The sequence below is a fragment of the Melospiza melodia genome, chromosome 12 (assembly GCF_035770615.1).
Source record: "Melospiza melodia melodia isolate bMelMel2 chromosome 12, bMelMel2.pri, whole genome shotgun sequence".
In the NCBI taxonomy this organism is placed as follows: Eukaryota; Metazoa; Chordata; class Aves; order Passeriformes; family Passerellidae; genus Melospiza; species Melospiza melodia.
The window spans coordinates 15,964,451-15,981,902 of NC_086205.1; the positions used below are offsets into that span (position 1 = coordinate 15,964,451).

Consider the following 17,452-nt stretch of genomic DNA (forward strand, 5'->3'; position numbering starts at 1 on the left):
GCAAAATATTGAAGAAGATGTTTTGCCTGGAAGCAAAGTTCATCCTCCCAAGCAACATCTACCCTTGGCTTTGTCCATTTTCCAACAGCAGCTGCTGGTCATCTGTCATATGGATATGCTTTCAACATGCTGGGCTTGAAGCAGCTGCACCAACTTGAAACTCATTTGAAAAACATGTTTATAGAGAAAGAGAAAGGAAATGACCTGTAACATCGTAGACACAATATGTTCCACATGAGAGCTCCATCAGTTGGGTTTTTACCAACTCGGTTATTTTATTGTTATTCAAGGTCTTCAGTTTTCATTATGCTGCTTTTGTTAGTAGGTCTGGAATACCTCTTGCTTCCAATGTGTGTTCCCATTAATTTCTGTGGTTCTTTGGTTCCAAAGGAAAAGTAGAACAGTCATTTAAGTGGAAGGCTCCACTAGACACTCCTGTGTAACTACGGCAAAATGCCCAAAGTGGCACCAATGACTAAAGCAGGATTTGCTTTCCTAGCAGGTGTGTGAGGAGAAGATACAAGCAGGTTCTTCCTTTCTTTTGTGGCTATCAAGAGACAAGAATATGTGTCAAAGGAGAAGTGACACAAAAGGGTTTAAAATTAATGATTTTTCTTCCAAGAAATTCCCATGCAAAATCTGCCTTGAACAAAGTAATCCACTTCCACCCACCCACCATTCAAGCCATTAGAATTTAGTGAAATGTAAGTTAGACCACATATCTAACTATTGTGGATGTTAGGGTCACATCTTAGAGCATAATGAAGAGAAAGTTGATGAAGAGAGTATCCTCTCATCTTTTATTCTGCATAAATCCTTGTCTTGATCCAGAATTATTTCCAGTAAGCCAAAGTAGTAATTTTTGTTTCATGACAAAAATCTCTTAGTCCAAGTTTCAGAAGCTTGTTTTTCAGTGACAGGGAGATATTGAACATCATGACCTGTTCTCATTTTCCTCATTGATAACAAATACCAGTTTCTTCAAACATGAGAGAAGTTTCAGCAATTTACCTAATTCAGAAAGTACACTGGGACAAAAACAGCATTAATTAAAAACTGTATGAATCAAAACCAAGCAAAATCCCAAACTTCACATATTCTGTTCTAAGCCTTCCAGTGAGAAAACAAAGTCAAATGTGAGCAACATACTGAACAAACCAAGAGGCAGCTTTGCTAAGGTAGGAAAACCTTTGGCAGCAAACCAAGAGGAAAATATTCCCCAACCCTTCTAGAAGCTGCATAGTAGTAAAAGTCAGCTAACCACAACAGGGAAGGAACATCACCTTTCACTATGAAACTTCTCAGGGTGAGGTAGGAGTACTATGGAGCTTTAAAGGGGAGAAAATAGTAATTTTATACCTATATTTAAAGACTCTATATTCCATATTTTAATTATTATTTTATCTGGCCAGGCTCTTGGACCAGATTTCCTGATGACATTTGCACACAAGCAGCAACTGAGCTGCTCCATGGCTGGAGTCCTTAGTCACAGCACATCATGGGTGTGACATACAGGCTGCAGAATACAGCACTGGCCTTGGGATGGCTTTTCTACCTTTCTATGAAGCACTACTACAGCAACATTTCCACATCAAAATACTTTTCTTTTTTTTTTCCCAGAAAATGTTTTAAATAATTCACAGAAAATGTAAGGAATTCAGGTAGCTGTGATGTTTCAGAAGGAAGTGGATCAAAGCATGGTCTCTCCTTTACTCCTCCTTCACCCCTTCCTAGCAGATCTGATTTCTGGGTTAGAAAATGAAAAGTACACTAAAATATAACCAAGAGGCAGAGAAAAATTAGTAGCAAAAAGCCTGTGTCCAAAACTGGACCTGCTCAGTCCCAGTATTTGTGTATTACAAACTAGTTTTACAAATTGTTTCAAATCAAGTTGGTATAAGGAATATTTTCTTTCTATTGTGCTTTAACAAGAAAAAAAAGGAAATCATTTAAACATCTGGAATTGCCTGGGTGTAATACAGAAGAATATGGATACTGAATTTAAAACAGTTATCTTATCTGTGATGCCTAATATTTCTGTGTGTGCAGGCAAAAGTACTTTCCAAGAATGGTGCACTTTATGCTCTGAAGCTTGCTTCTCTTTGCTTCATTGAGGCTCTTTTCATACAAGTTTAACAGACATTTGTCTTACTGAATTTATTTTCAGATGAATTCATGGAAATAAAATTTGTCTATGGTGACAGGATTAAATTGTTTGCACTCTGTTTTCCTTTGTTCCATGAAACCTACTGTTTACTAAAAATAGCAAATTATTGACTTTTTAAAAAGTCCACTGTTACCTTTTGTAGTTGAACTCCTTCTTTGAATAAAAGGAAAATAGGAAAAAATCCTCAGTCAGATTTGGTTCCACACCCCTCAGTAGCGTGGATTTGATTTGTTGTTAATTTTTTCCCAGTGATATCTCACAAATAATTAATACACTTGCTTAAGTGAGACAGGTTCTCTGCTCAGTTTGAGTTTTGTTTACTTACATGTTCACAGAGGAACAAAGAGTGCCAAGATTAATTCATTCAACTTAATCTGCTACCCCATACTCTTGTAATGAGTGAGCTCTCACTAGTTTTTGCAATTAGTATGTTTTAATAAGGCTGTCCAAGTAGAGATTATTAGTCCAATTAATTGCTTTGAGAAGAGTTTTATGAATACTCTTGGTCAATTAATAACAGTTTAATAACTGTTTAAGTCTGTTTAAGAAAGAATATATTTTTACATGAACAAATTGATGTGCAGAATTTATTTGAACTTTTTTGTTTGGTATTTTAAGATGCTTCTTTTGGTGTGGCTTTTTTTCTGTTTGTTTTCTTTTTTAGTATGTTTTCTGAAGTCTAACTCCTAACTCCTCTAGAAAGTAAGAAGGGAAATGATTGCATTGATCTTTTCATGTATGTTTTGTTGGGAAGGAAGGCAGAGAATTAGCCAAAGTTTTGTTTGATTATAGTAGAGTTCTACTTCCATCTGTAGCTGGTGAATTTGGGTTATTTCAGTAGATGTGAACAGAAAACTTTATTAGTTTCCAAATAGTCTTGTTTTTCTGAAATGGTAGGACTCCCTGACCTTTGCTCAGGTATAACACCAGTTGATATAACTTGTCTCTCAGCAAAGGGCACTGGATTTCAAAATCATCCAGAGCTGAAGGGATCTGTTTAAGCACTAGGCTTCAGATTTATCAAGCATGCAGATGAAATACAAGCTATGCAGGAGAAAAATGTTCATAATTTATATCACCCATGAGGGCCACCACATACAAAAAGCAAAACAGAACAGTAAATTACCCACCAATCTGTAAAAAGAAATTTCAGTTAGGCCCAAGGGTGGAATCAAGCTGCTCAGTCCACTCTCTTCCTTGAACATTTCCTGTTGATGTTTTTGATGCATCCTGGACTCTCCTGATAACTCTCATCTGCCTTTGCTCCCACTTGTGGTGATCCTGCTGTGCTTGGTTAACACCACCAGAGCATCACTATCTGGATCACATTTAGTGGGATGAAATGGAGATCCATCTGCCTGTCTAAATCCTTCTGTTAAAACTGGAGGTGGATGAGTGCACACTGACAGTCTGATTTACCTTCAGCCCCTGCAGAGCCCAGGATGGGAATCAGGGGAATGCTGAGGAAGACAACATGCTAATAGTCTGAATTACACACCCTGGAGAGGACTCAGCAGTGGGCAGACACTCCTGGGTCTTGTTACAGAATAATTCTAGCACCACCTCAGCAGCATCTGGTTCTGGCATTGTTGGAGATATTTGTAGGTGAGAATGATGTGCTGATCTACCCCAGAAGAGAAACTCCTAAACCCATCAGACAGAACCTGCACAAAGATGGGATATGAAACTGGCTTCTAATAGTAAGAGCACTGAGTGTCTACTCACTCCTGTACTTTCCTGGAGCAGGAGCTTTTTGCTGCAGTTATGGTCTCACTTCACACCACATGTCGATCCCAGTGCCTTGAATTTGTAAGGAGGAGAGCCTTATCCTTCTGAGTGCCTTTGAACTGTCACTGAGTCCTGCCATGGCCCTGCCAGCCTCCCAGAGATCAGGGCATAGGAATGATCTCAAGAATGAGAACTGGTCACAGTCTTGTACACGACAGAAAGCTCAGCCCAAGGACCAGCTGATAGAGCACATGTCCATAACCAATGGCTGTGAGGTCAGTCCTTCTCATTGCTTTATTAAACATCTTCTCTCTGTTTGGCACTAAATAGATTCTCAGGGCTTGGTTTCTGGGAATTCTGGTACTGCAAATACCTTTATTCACTGCTTCTATTTTAGTATATTTCACACATTTTTTTCAATTTGAATACATATTATATATTCAACTTCTAGTTAGGGTAATAAAACACTTTCTAAACCCTAAGCAAGCTGTGCACGGATCATACAATGAAGCTGCAATACTACAGTCTATCCTGATTCCTAGAAGCCAATAGTAAAAATATGATACTTATTTCTCAGGAGATACATTGGCAAGAATTCACTGACTCTACAAAAGAACAAGTTACAAGCTCATATATTTCTCCCCTGACAAGTCAATAACAAAAGTACAAACACATCCCAAAGTCATGAGTGCTCCCTCTTTTTTTGCTCCATACCCTTGATCTCATCACTTCCATTCTTTTATCTTCTTATCCAGTATCTGCTCGCCTATTAAGTAGCATCTGCAAATGTGAAAAAAAAAAATTAAAGAGAAGATACCTACACATAGCTACCACAACAGTAGGATATGAGCATGTCCCAGGGCCCTAAAGTTGAAAAAGCCTTTGATGAATTAAAAGAATATTAATAATATATAAATAAAGTACCAAGAAAGCTTGGATCATATGCTGGGTAGCAGCTTCTGCTGATCCTAGCCTCTTCAAAGTACTCTCAAAGGTCTTCAGAATATATTCAATAGTTTTACTCTTCAAAACTAAGGTTAGAATATATTACCCTAACAAATAAATGATCATAAGAGGGTGCCATACATCAAATACATGTGCCTGGTCTGGGGCACATGCTAGGACTTTGCTACATAACACACATAAGCAGTGTTAAGATTTGCACACTGCTTATCTTTTGGAACATATTAAATATTAAAGAATATTAAGAAGATAAATTTGTCAATCAGGGATTGTAAGAACTGACTATATTTTGTGACTAAAAAATGGTAGACTTTTAAAAAATGTAGACCAACAAACTACTGGATTCAGGAAATCTCTTATCTACAGAAAATCCTATGAAAACAGACCTTATTTATCCTCAGACTTTTGGACTCAGTTTGATAAAAATGGGATGAAAGGCTTTGTAGGATAAAGGATGCTTCTGAAATACTAACATTGATATGTATTTTTTCCTTTTATCAGTCTGTGGTTAGCCTTCATATGCTTTTCAAAGTGGACTACCAGAGTAATTCTATTCCAAAAACTGAAATAAGAAATTACTACAAAGATGAATTTCACTGGAATGTAGCCAGTTATTTAGAGGGAATATTCTTTGTGAGTGAAAGCATCACAGGAGGCTGTATTTTTAATCATCCAAAAAACAAACAACTACAACAAAATTGCAATTGCTGACTCTGTTTTTAGCCTCAGTTATGGTAAGTATAAGACAAAATGCCTGTCCTGAAGGAAATTACCACACATTCTCCTTTTGGATTTTATTTCCTTGATTACAAAAAATTAATTTTTCCTTCTGAATCTATTCAGAGATATAGGTAATGCTCTGCTCTCTGTGATAGGCCAAGGCTCACTCAACCATGGCCAACTGATGATGTTGGCTTGTAATCAGAGGCTGAAAACAACAGATGGCTTAACCAAATCTGATTTGCTCTTTTATTTATCCTTAAGCTGCCCCTTTATCCAGTATATATACAAGTATTAAACATTTATACTATACAGTTAGAAGAACATGACAATGTTTAGAGCTAATTTATGAACTAACTTGACAAATATCCATCCTGAGATGCAAAATAAATCACTTAAGTAGGATTCCAGGTCAGTGTTTGTTTCTGATGTAGTCTGGGATGGAAACTGCAAAAACTGCTACTACAAATTCTGGTTTTCAGTGATGCTTGCCAACTCAGTAGGCAATGCTGCATCACTAATTGTTTGGAGATAAAAACCCCAAACATAAAACCAAAACACTCCCCATCATCTCCAACTGCATGAATAAGGAAGCAATTTATTAAAAGTAAACTCAGACTTTGAAATCTGGCAATTTCTATTTCCAAAATGCTTCTCAACAGGGAATGGTGACATCTGCAAATTGCTTGATTATTTTTCATGATCATTTATTCATTGCAAGTTCTGTGCTTGATCATCTCCACATTATTGAGTTTGCAATTGTCTTTATGGGATCAGACCCTATTATTTGATATCTGTAGTGATGATCTCATCATCATAAAATTAAAACTTCTGGAGACTGTGCAATATTGTTTTGACACTGTCAGAACAGCTCCTGGTGCCATCTGTCTTCAGAGGCTTGTCTCTCAGTAAGATTATTACTGGGCAAGAGCTTGCAGTGCTACAGATAAGGCCATTAATTGCAATCTAAGTTAAATCCTATGGTTTGGCAAAGACAGTTTTCAATAAGTAGGCCCAGTAGACTTTTTGACTCTCCTTTTAGGCAAGCATTAATAATGGGTCATATTTATATGCATGAACATTGATTTAAAATTATATTTCTACCTATTCTGTATCTATGCTTTAGTGAACTGACTCCAGAGAACCTTATAAAAAATTAGGTGTCAAGTCTGATGCCACATTCATTCTTAAAATGCTCAATGACAATTAAATTTTCTGTACCTTGAAACTGTAACTACATCTTTTAATCTGAGATGAATGATAATATTTTTCTTAATAAATTTTCACATATGTGTAATACACAGTAGAATTTATTTGTGTCTGATCTCCTTTAATTTGCCTGGTTACTTAGGCATAACAGGAGACAGAACTGAGTTTGTAAATTCCATTTTTTATTTATTTGTTCACTGATTCATTTAGAGGCTCCCTGTCAAAAACATCAGTCACATCAGGACACAGCAGCAATAGACAATTAATGTTGCATTCAATGCCAAGTACTCATTAATGAAAACTAAACAGATGCAAGTGCACTGCTGCAAACACATCACTGTTCTTCAGAGTAGGCACAACATGAAAGTTAAAAATGCTTTAGTATGAATACATTCCATTTGATCTTCTTAGTAAATTCCAGAGTATTGCTTAACCTGTAAGATATTTACCTCTAATCCACACATGATGAGATTAGAGAATGCACAAGAATCAACAGCTGTATCACATGCAGTACAGGTACAACCCTACTGCTACTAGAAACTTCTGCTCTTTCAGTTCTGCAGATGCCTGACAAATTTCAGTGAAGTGAGCACAGAACCAGTTCAGTGCTTTCCTTCTCTGTTGGGGGGGAAAAAAAAGCTTATTGGTATTTCCCAATTGGTAGATGCCTCTTTGACAATAATGTGTCAAAGTCAAATGTATATTATTAATGAAGAGGAACATTGTGATTAAGACCAGGCACACTGCAACAACATCTGATGGACATCTACCATTACACAAAGCAACAATAAAATATTATCAAGTTTATAATTCAGCAACCACCTTATTAAAAATATCTAAATTCACATAAAACAGAAAATAAAATAGTAAATTAAATTCACTTTCTCATATCAAGAGCTTTTCCAGCTCAAATAGCAAGATTCTTTAGCCAAGCCTCTGTGAGACTTTCAGCTATTTTCACAGGTGTAGAGGAAAACACACACTATAAATAGTATGCAAATAAAGCAAGGCCAAAAAAGTAAACTATCCATTGATCAGTGGGTTGTTCTGTGTATAACTGATAAAAAGAAGGACAAAACAAGTTATAAAAGCAGCACAAAAAGAACAGAAGGCTGGTTTGAGAAAATGTGGACACTCTTGGTTCTCATAGGTGTTGCATCTGTTTCTGCTCACCTGCAGGATCTTTCCTTTGATGGGTAAGAACAGACATCAAGTTTCATATCTGTGATTTCTTCTGCATGATCAAAAGGCTTTCAACTGTTTCAAACTGAATCTTTTTCTCCCCTTACAGGCAGAAGGTGTTCCGTGTGATTCCACAGAATGATGAGCAGGTGGAAATCCTCAATTTCCTTGCCAGAATCATGGAGGTAAAGGACTTGGGGAAGTGGTTATATTGTAGTTGAAATAAATATATCTCCATTTGCTCAAATAACAGATTTTTTTAAATTATGCTACTGAATTAAAGACTCAATCTTGATTTCATTCAAGTCAGCTGTATTGTTTCTTTGGAAGGAATAGGACAAGGTGATAAAACTAGAGCTCTACAAAACATTCAACTACCTTCCAAGAAAGTCTGGCTTACCCAATCTGAATGTCAAAGCACCCACCAGAATTTTTTAATAGAAAAAATAATTCTTAAATGCTGTATTCAGTGTGAGGTGCTTTCAAGAATGTGTTAGATAAATCATAAAAATTCCAAATACCAGAACTTGTACTATTACAAGCGAAACATTTTCCTCATGTAAATAATCTAAAAATTTATACTGCCAGCAAAATGAATTTTCCTTTTGCCTCTAGTCTCTCATGTTATCTTTTCTTCTGTTGACTTTCCTTTAAAGCTTCCTTTCTCTCTAAGCTGCAAGTTTCTCAGTGACCTTGATGTAGATATATGATGACACAATGACACGATGGAAAACTACAAAGACAGCAAATGTGTTTTCAATATTTCTCTTCAGCTTTGATGTTGTAAAATAGCTGTTGGTGAAAAAGACACCATTAGCTGTAGGATGAAAGGATGGTATTTTTAATGAAGTACAGATGTGGAGACCTATCATCAGCAGGCTACTACAGCATGCTGGAACAGTTTTCTGTAGAACAACATACTATTGAAATGGTGCTGCCAATATTAAGGAAATTAATATATACCATGCTTTCTTTTAAGTGTGAAGTATCAAAGGATTGTTTGTTTTCTTTTTCTTTTAAGAAAAGATCCCTGAACTACCATTGTTATACAAAGCAGTCAGTCAGGACTGATGTAATTGTATATTCTGGAACAATCACCTAATTTGATGACACATAATTCATGAATAACCAACCCAAATTTCTTTTACCTTTGTGAGATGAAAGGGTGAAAAGGCATCAGGCAGGCAAATCATCTCTGTTTCCATTGGCCTTCAACAGAGCACTAAATCCAGAGGCCTGGATGCTTACTTCAGCAAAAATAACTGAAGTAGTAATAACACTATTGTTTGTCTACTTGGAATGGAACATCTTCAAAGGCACAGGTTCCTCATATCAACTTCAGTGATCTCTTTTAAAAGCCCTCTTACAGACAACAGTCTTTTTCAGATGATTTATGTAAAATATTCATACAGTTCACACCTGATGTTGAGTTAATTTCTCTCTAACATTCGTAGGCAAAAAACTGAGAAAAAAAATGAAAGAAGTGGTAAAAATGAAAGAAAATATAAATATAGCTATTAATATAATATAGTTATTATATAAATTTATATAGTAATAAATAATATAGTTATACATTTATAAATTATATATATTTATTATAATAAATGTGGATATAGTTGTGTAAAATAACTATATATTAAACATATATGAAAATTTAAATATAGTTATAATATTCACAATTCTGTATGAATGCAGAGGCTGTAGACAATTTATGGAATTGTTGCTGTCATTTCCAGAATTCTGCCATATAAAATGCAAGGCCTTTAGAAAATCTTAATCAATTTCCAGTTAAAATTTAGGTTGCTACTTGTGGGAAGCAATGCTGAATCAGTGTAATGGGATAGGCATGAAATTCAGTATATTAATCATAACCTCACCAGCACACATATACCAATCTAAAAAATCACAACCACATGTATGTATTTATTTGTTTATGTCTTCATTTGCTCTTCTTTCAGGTTGACTTTTGGCAGCCAGACTCTGTCACACTGGTAAGGCCAAAAATGCAAGTTGATTTCCGAGTTGAGGCTGAGAAGACTTATAAGGTTGAAGATCTTCTGAAAGAAAGTGGAATGGAATATCAGTAAGTTTGTTCTAACTACTGTACTTTGAATAGAAGGGGACTAAATACCATGAAGGATGTGTTTGAGCTTTTCATAATGGTCAACTGATTTTCCTGTTACAAACTTCATCCCTTCTATGGACACCTCTACTGGCTTCAGCTTTCCTATGACAATTCAAATGGACTGTAACTACTCTGCACTGATGGGGTGAGATGAAATGTTGATAGAGGCAAGAGATAGGAAACAGAGATGCAGCAACAGAAATTTCCCTGAGGTGAAAGCTCACTGCAATAAACAAGGCTGGAGTATGGATGGGGATAGAAATATTTCCTACTACAGACAAAATGCAGCAAAGGTCTAGAAAGAGCCAGAAAATACACCAGATGAGGGAAATGGACAGGGAACTGAAGCCAGAAAATAAAATGATGAGCCCCAAGGCTACCATGAGCAGGTCCCCAGTGAGTTGCAGAACAATAGCTAGAGGGACAAAAAACCCCAACAGGTGACAGACAGAAGACAGCTGCCAGGTAAAAGGCCAAGGAAGCATGGAAAACAGATTCCCAGGATAGCTTTGGGCTGACAGAAGTCACATAGCAGATCCATGGCAAGGGTGTCTCCAAAGAGAGAGCTGACTGACTATGACTGCAGCACAAGTGGAGAGAACAGAGCACACTACCACATTAAACACCACTGGGAACAAAAGCTCTGTAGTGAGGAGCACTAATGGAAGAATAAGGAGAATGAGGAGTTGCCTGACCCCATTCTTCACTTCATATCTTCCAATCACTGTGCAAGCATGAACTGAGGATGAGAAATTGACTTTGAGCTGGAGTGGAGTACGGTTGTCTGTCTTCATTTCTCCTTTCACTCCACTTAAGCACTGCAGAATGGATCTGCCCAACTTCATTATCAGGCTTCTTTGATGTGTAAAGTATAGTCTGTCAACATCATGTACTCAGACACTGAAAGTCAGTAGTATTTGATCAAGTTTTCATTATTTCATTTGGCTGAGAGTAGAGTTTTTGTCTCTCAGCCCCACTGTTGAATCTAAAAACACTCTAGAATAAATGGTTTCCAATAATCCCACAGTGCACATACAGCACAGGAATCCCACTTCAGTGGAATTTCATCTTTAGCAAAGGACTTACTCTACATGTGTTAATTTTCCTGTAATATTCATTAACTGCTCCAGGTCTGTGCACAAATCTTTTGATTGCAATCAAAGGCCAGAATGTCTGGAAGCTGTCCCTGACAAACCAGTGGATTGTCCTTGTGACAAACCAAGCTGTTATAATCCTTTTGAAGTGCAGCTGCAGTGCCATGACATGATGTCACTTGCAATGTTTGTTCTGAAGGCTGCTGGTGCCTCACAAACTGGCCTCCTGTTCCTCTATCCAAATCACAAATGATCAAGGACATATTCTGGATGAATAAGATTTGTAAGAGTTTTAAGACAGGTGCTGGAAAAACATGAGGACTTCAATTTTTGGTATCCAAGGCTGAAATATAAGCAAAAGGCGCTCAAGAGTATAAGTGATAAGCTGTACCTCTGTATCAGCCCCAGGAAAAAATGGACTGGAGAGATCCAACCAATCCAGACTGGATGTTGAGGTTTTTTCACAATTCTGTGTTGTATTTAATAGCTCACCTCACATGCAATGAAGTAGTTTGGAGGATAGATAACGCCACTTGAATAGAGCTGTCAAACCACATCTAACATTTGGAAGCTTGGTTTTACAGAGAATTTCATCAGGCAAACATCTCTGGGTTGCTGCCTGGTTTGCTTGGAATTCCATCTGGCAAACATGTCTGGGTTGCTGGCAACATAAGATCAGCCTAGAGCTCATTTTGAAACACGCTCTGTCTCAGCATTGCCATTTTTCTGAAACCAAACTGTTGCCACCCTGGAGGTTTGTTAGTGTGGGGATGAGGCAGCTGCTAATTGGCAAGAGCCTGTTGCTCCCTGGTCCTTTTGAGGCAAGGTTGAGGCAGGAGGCAGAAACTTGATACTAATATATCTTATTTCCAACCTGCCCCCCTTTCCTTTCACAATCTGGGCAGCCCAAATGCTGGGCAGACCCTGAAATGTCTTACTTTCCTGCTGGATTGGTGTATGTTTCTCTTCACACTTTTCATGGTGCCTTCTTGCAGGGTTCTGATTGACAACCTGCAGGCTGCACTGGATGCCCAGTTTGACAGCCAAGCTCGTACTTCCAGCCACAGCTATGTGAAGTACAACGACTGGGACACGGTAAAGTCTAGAATTTACCACATTATCAGCTTGGTACCTTAGCTTCTGTAGTTAAAGTGCTTCCAGCCTTCCTCCCTTTTCCTCTTCTGCTCCATCCATTGACATGATAATGCCTCCAAACTCTCCTTCCTCTTCATTACTGAGCTAGTTTGTGTAACCTACTTTTACTTCCTCTACTTTGCTCCAAACGCTGCAAAGAAACTCTGGCAGAAATCCAATGACCAGGCTGAGATGCTTCACTATTTATTTCCTTTCCTTTTCACTACTTCTCCCATCTCCTCTGCTAAACAACTCTATTCCATTCCCTGTTTCAGTTCTAGCTCTTCATAAGACCCCTTTTTTTCACAGCCATGCTCATTTTTCCTGACATGTAATCATGGTCATGTTACCCTTCACATCTTTGCAGCGGCTCTGTGGAAATCTACAAATTGTATTAACTATTAGACCACATTAGATGCTCAGAAAGACTGTTCTGGCTTGAAATCTGCAATTTAATCAGTCTGGACCTAAGGAACAGAGATTTAGACTTAACCTCTTTATTAAACAGATAGCTGATTGGACTGCTGATATTGCTGCTCAGAACCCAGACCTTGTCTCTCGTAGTGTAATAGGGAACACATATGAAGGCCGGCCAATGTACCTTCTCAAAGTAAGTGCCTCGATTTCTTCTCTTCCTCTATTGACAGTAATGTATCATTCAAACATACAAGATAAACTTTTAGAGACACTACAGGAAATAATTCAACCATACAGAGTAATCAAATAATTGGGGGAAGCTTATCAACATTAATACAAATGAAATTATTAGAATATTTTTGTAACTTGATTATCATGCTCAGGTACAGTTGGGAGCACTCCACAGATTTCCATTTAAACAAGGAATGCCATATTTGTATAAATAGGTCAGCAAGCTGACTGACTTGTTCTGCATACAATTTATTTTGTTCAAGCCCTGGGGTATTGTTTTGTTTTTTGTTTTTTTTCTTAGCTGGGAAAAAGCGGTGCAAATAAGAAGGCCATCTTTATGGACTGTGGTTTCCATGCAAGAGAGTGGATCAGCCCTGCTTTCTGCCAGTGGTTTGTGAAAGAGGTCAGTAAGTGTAATGATGAAAAAATATTTTGCAAAACCTATGTTTAAGAAAACCTTAAATGAGCAGCAAGAACTCAGGCCACTGCCTTTCTCCCTCTAAATACATGTCTGCTTATGCCTTCTTCTCACCTCAGAGGGTTAAGGTGTAACTACTTAAACCAGATCTTCGTGCTTGGACAGACCTGCAATCTTTCAGCAGCTTAAGACAATCTGAAAAATGTCTAAGAGATACTGACAACTACAATGATTGCTTAGTTTGTGAATTCTTTTTGCACCTGTAATCAGAGAAAGGTGAGAGAAAAGCAAATAGCTCTAGTAACACTATAAACATAGCCATGTTCTGCACACAGATATAAGGAATAAGAAAATTCAAGGGCACACCAGAAGGCACCTGAATGTACTCCAGAACAGCTGACTTGCCAGGTGGAGGGTTCCTTGCAACCAGCTTAATTCAGTAAGGCAACAGGGAGGATTGAAACCTACCCTGGGCTCAGCAATGAGGAAAGGTACCCAAGGAAGGAGGAAGACTATAAAGGAAGCTCCCTAAGCTCCACTCAGGAAGAGGGAAATGCATATACATCCTTTTGAGCTACCACCTCAGGCTGTACAGAAAGGCACTAAAATATGAAACCATATTCAAGGGAGAGCTGCATAGGTGAAATTAGCTTTACTTCAGTCTAGGATACTTTAGGTCTTGAATTAAACAATTTTATGTCCTTTATATTTTCTTTCTCACTACCAGTATAAAGCAGGTGGGGATTATTAAATGCTGCACAGACATCTACACAGAGACAGGTATATTACCCCTCAGATGGAGGAGATAAATCAATTTAGCAGAGCAATTTACTGACTGAATCTCAAATTTTGTAATAACTTCTGTTGGAAGTTTAAGAAAAAAAAACCAACAAAACCAACCAACCAATAAATAAAACCACACCAGAAGCAGCAGCTGGAATCTAAAACCCAAGAAAAGGAAAGCCAGTCTACATAAGCCAGCCATGCTGGCAGAAGCCTTGGTGGCAAGTATAATCTCAGTGTTATCAGGCAGGCATGCAGTTCTGTGTAGGGAGCAGTGGAAATTGGAAGTGACATTTTGGTGGAGTCAATGGGAATATGATTTCATTAGTGCCTAATAAGGCTGCAGACAGTATGTGGTACCATTTTTCTCTCAGCAATTCACGTCACTGCAGCTGTCATTTTCACTGTCTGGTCACTTAATTCATGGATGTACCTGACACCAGCAGTGCCTCTGCTCAATGTGTCCACAGGCAGAAGTGCTTTAAAAGAGCAGACCTCTGAGTATCATCAGAATTTCACTTGGGATTGCATCTAGAAATACAATTTTAAAAAAATAGAGAAAAATGTGAGCATGGTGGATTGTTATAGGTATCTCAAAAGAGAAACCCACCCAGACATCAACAACAAAAAAACAAAACAAGCATAAAATAAAACCCAGGAAAAATTATTTCAAGTGATCTGAAACTGCTTTTATAGATTTTATATCCCACCCTCCCACTTGTCAGTTACAGGACAAAAAATGCCTTTTTCCATTGCATTGCCCTGTGTTGCCCTTTATAGCTGTGTAAACAAAACATGGGTACAACACACTTAAAGCAAATTTCCATGATCATTGTATGGTCTCTCAACACTCATATGAATCTGTGAACAAGCATTGCAAGTGCCAGACCATGAACAATCCAGATATAGAGGATTTTGCAGGAGTTCCTGTTTGTTATTCAATATCTGTGTCTGGAAAAGTGCAGGAAAAAATCTGTCTCCCTATGAATAAATGCATCCACAAATTTATGATTGGAAATGTGTTAGAGTGTTACTTAGAAATATTCTCTATAATTCTGGTCATTAAAAAAATTTCCGCACAACAGATACAAAAAATGGAAATAATGATTTCTCATTCTCACATAAATTAAACTCAAACCTTTAAGGTGTCAGGACACAGGAATATATGTGGACAGCAGTATTGTTCTGCCTGTAACCAAGAAGCTTGTAGATGGAAATCTCTTTCCAGTGATTTATTATTCTGTTCAAAATCAACATTCCTTCATCTTATAATTTATCTAGCAGTATAAGGTAGTTTTCTAACAGCAGTGTGGTTTAAGTCAGTGCAAATCTAAGCACATGTCAGAACATAGGGGTGCCATCTCCTGTGTTGGAGTGGCCTGGATGAGTTTTTCTACCACATTCATTAACTCCTGACCCAGACCCAGGCCTTCACATGCACACAGGAGATGCACATCTATGAAGACATCATCAGCTTTTCCTACTTTTCTCCAAGTAGACTGTGGAGACCTACGGAAAAGACTCTGTCATGACCACACTCCTGGACAATCTGGACTTCTACGTTCTCCCTGTTGTTAACATCGATGGTTACGTTTACACTTGGACAAATGTAAGTACATTTTTCTTTCTTATTGTTGGAAAAGTCGACTGTCAGAACTGACTCCAAGTTTTCACCTGGGATTCTGTTACAGGACCGCATGTGGAGAAAGACGCGCTCTAAAAATTCCGGGACCTCTTGCATTGGGACAGATCCCAACAGGAATTTTGATGCTGGCTGGTGCAGTAAGTATCTTCTAACAAGAGCTGCAAGTAATTACACATGAGTGCAATAGCCAATACACTTAACTATTGGATTTCCCCTACCTGATGCTCCAGCTTCAGCTTGAGTGAAGCATTGTGTGTGATGTAGCTTGTTTAATTTTTAAAGCAGTTTTGGGGAAAAAAAGCCAAACTTTGGCTACTAGCATCATCAGCATAGTCACTTCTATGAACATATCTGCACACACATGTGCATGTATATGCATATACACATATAGACAGACACACAGCTATGAGTTCAGAACAGAAACCAAAGGAGCTTGCTTTCATTAAAAGCAGTGTCTTTTGAGTGGTTTCCACTTTGTTCCACAGAAGTGCCTTAGAAATGGAGAGTATATGCAAGGAGAGGACTGTTAACTATTGAAGCAAATCAATATCCAAAAAAATTCCCATAATATAGGTCTTTACATCCATATTCATGTTCTTCCAACTATGTACACTGTAAAGGCCATATTTATTCATTCCTACAGGATGTTTCCCAGCATTGAACTATGCCATAAAATATTCCTTCCTCTGATATGGCATGTGTATTAGCAGGATTTCCAAGGCTTACCTACAAACGTGGTGTAACACAACTCTCCTAACAATCTACTTCTTCATTAAGTACTCATTATATTCACCTTTCTTCTCAGCTCTTGGGGCCTCAGATTACGCCTGTTCTTCCACATACTGTGGCTCTGCACCTGAATCTGAAAAGGAGACCAAGGCTTTGGCTGATTTTATTCGCGAACATCTTTCTACAATCAAGGCATACTTGACAATTCACTCCTATTCCCAGCTGCTACTGTTTCCTTATTCATACACTTACAAGTTGCCATCAAATTACCAGGAACTGGTAAGTCACTTCGTCATTTTGACTTCATGAAAAGAATAAGCAAAAATCATCACTTGCTATTTAGGTACCTTCAACTCCAAGCAGTTTCTTTAACATCTGGAAAGAATCCATATTGCCAGTTTTTGAAAATATTTTAGTCTTAGCAAGAACAAGGGAAACTAATATGGTTTCAAGATAGCTGAAGCATCAGATGAACTTCATAACCTTATTTAATTTCCATGTGCACAATGAATTTGACACAAAAGCAGTTCTGTCACCCAGTCATGCCATCCAGAAATCCACTCTGCTGTGCAGCACTGCCTCCAGAGGCTGCTGTGTGTGTACCTCTAATACTTTACATAAAAACACTACGGTCTGTAAACCAAGGTAGCAGCTTGGCAGATTGTAATAACTATGAAATAACTCAACTGGTATCAACAGCAAGCGAGAATCTCACTCTACCACTTTCTACTGAACCTAAGCTCTCACTGACATAAAGTCAATGAGGCAGTTCTTGACTAAAGTATAATTGAAAACAGATACAAAAAAAGACATAAGAGGCCTTTTCAGTTTGGAGGCCTTTTCCAAGGGGCCTGGATTTAAACACAGACATTTTATTTAGAAGAGGAGAGGATGAATGTGGTATTTT

At 37.8% G+C, this 17,452-nt stretch overlaps 1 protein-coding gene and 2 long non-coding RNA genes across 4 annotated transcripts in view; 1 reads left to right on the forward strand and 2 right to left on the reverse strand.

Moving 5' to 3' along the window:
- LOC134423690 (uncharacterized) lies at positions 1-9,422 on the reverse strand. The gene is made up of 3 exons (XR_010029181.1): positions 9,118-9,422; positions 4,610-4,675; positions 1-547 (listed from the first exon to the last, which is right to left on the reverse strand). It is a non-coding gene; the product is annotated as an uncharacterized LOC134423690 (long non-coding RNA).
- Positions 7,907-17,452, forward strand: part of CPB1 (carboxypeptidase B1) — a 17,703-nt gene continuing 8,157 nt past the window's right edge. The window contains exons 1-9 of the mRNA XM_063166948.1: positions 7,907-7,983; positions 8,079-8,154; positions 9,928-10,052; positions 12,184-12,283; positions 12,831-12,932; positions 13,272-13,373; positions 15,670-15,780; positions 15,863-15,953; positions 16,622-16,824. Coding sequence (XP_063023018.1) covers positions 7,913-7,983; positions 8,079-8,154; positions 9,928-10,052; positions 12,184-12,283; positions 12,831-12,932; positions 13,272-13,373; positions 15,670-15,780; positions 15,863-15,953; positions 16,622-16,824 — 981 coding nt within the window. The 5' untranslated portion in view covers positions 7,907-7,912. The remainder of the gene's footprint in view (positions 7,984-8,078; positions 8,155-9,927; positions 10,053-12,183; positions 12,284-12,830; positions 12,933-13,271; positions 13,374-15,669; positions 15,781-15,862; positions 15,954-16,621; positions 16,825-17,452) is intronic.
- LOC134423689 (uncharacterized) overlaps positions 9,662-17,452 on the reverse strand; it is a 26,829-nt gene continuing 19,038 nt past the window's right edge. The window contains exons 3-5 of one of the 2 annotated variants that reach the window (XR_010029179.1): positions 16,610-16,678; positions 14,605-14,702; positions 9,662-10,023 (exon numbers count right to left, since the gene is read on the reverse strand). This is a non-coding gene — a long non-coding RNA (uncharacterized LOC134423689). Of the gene's footprint in view, positions 10,027-14,604; positions 14,703-16,542; positions 16,679-17,452 lie in introns of both variants that reach the window. The other variant, XR_010029180.1, reaches the window with a different exon arrangement.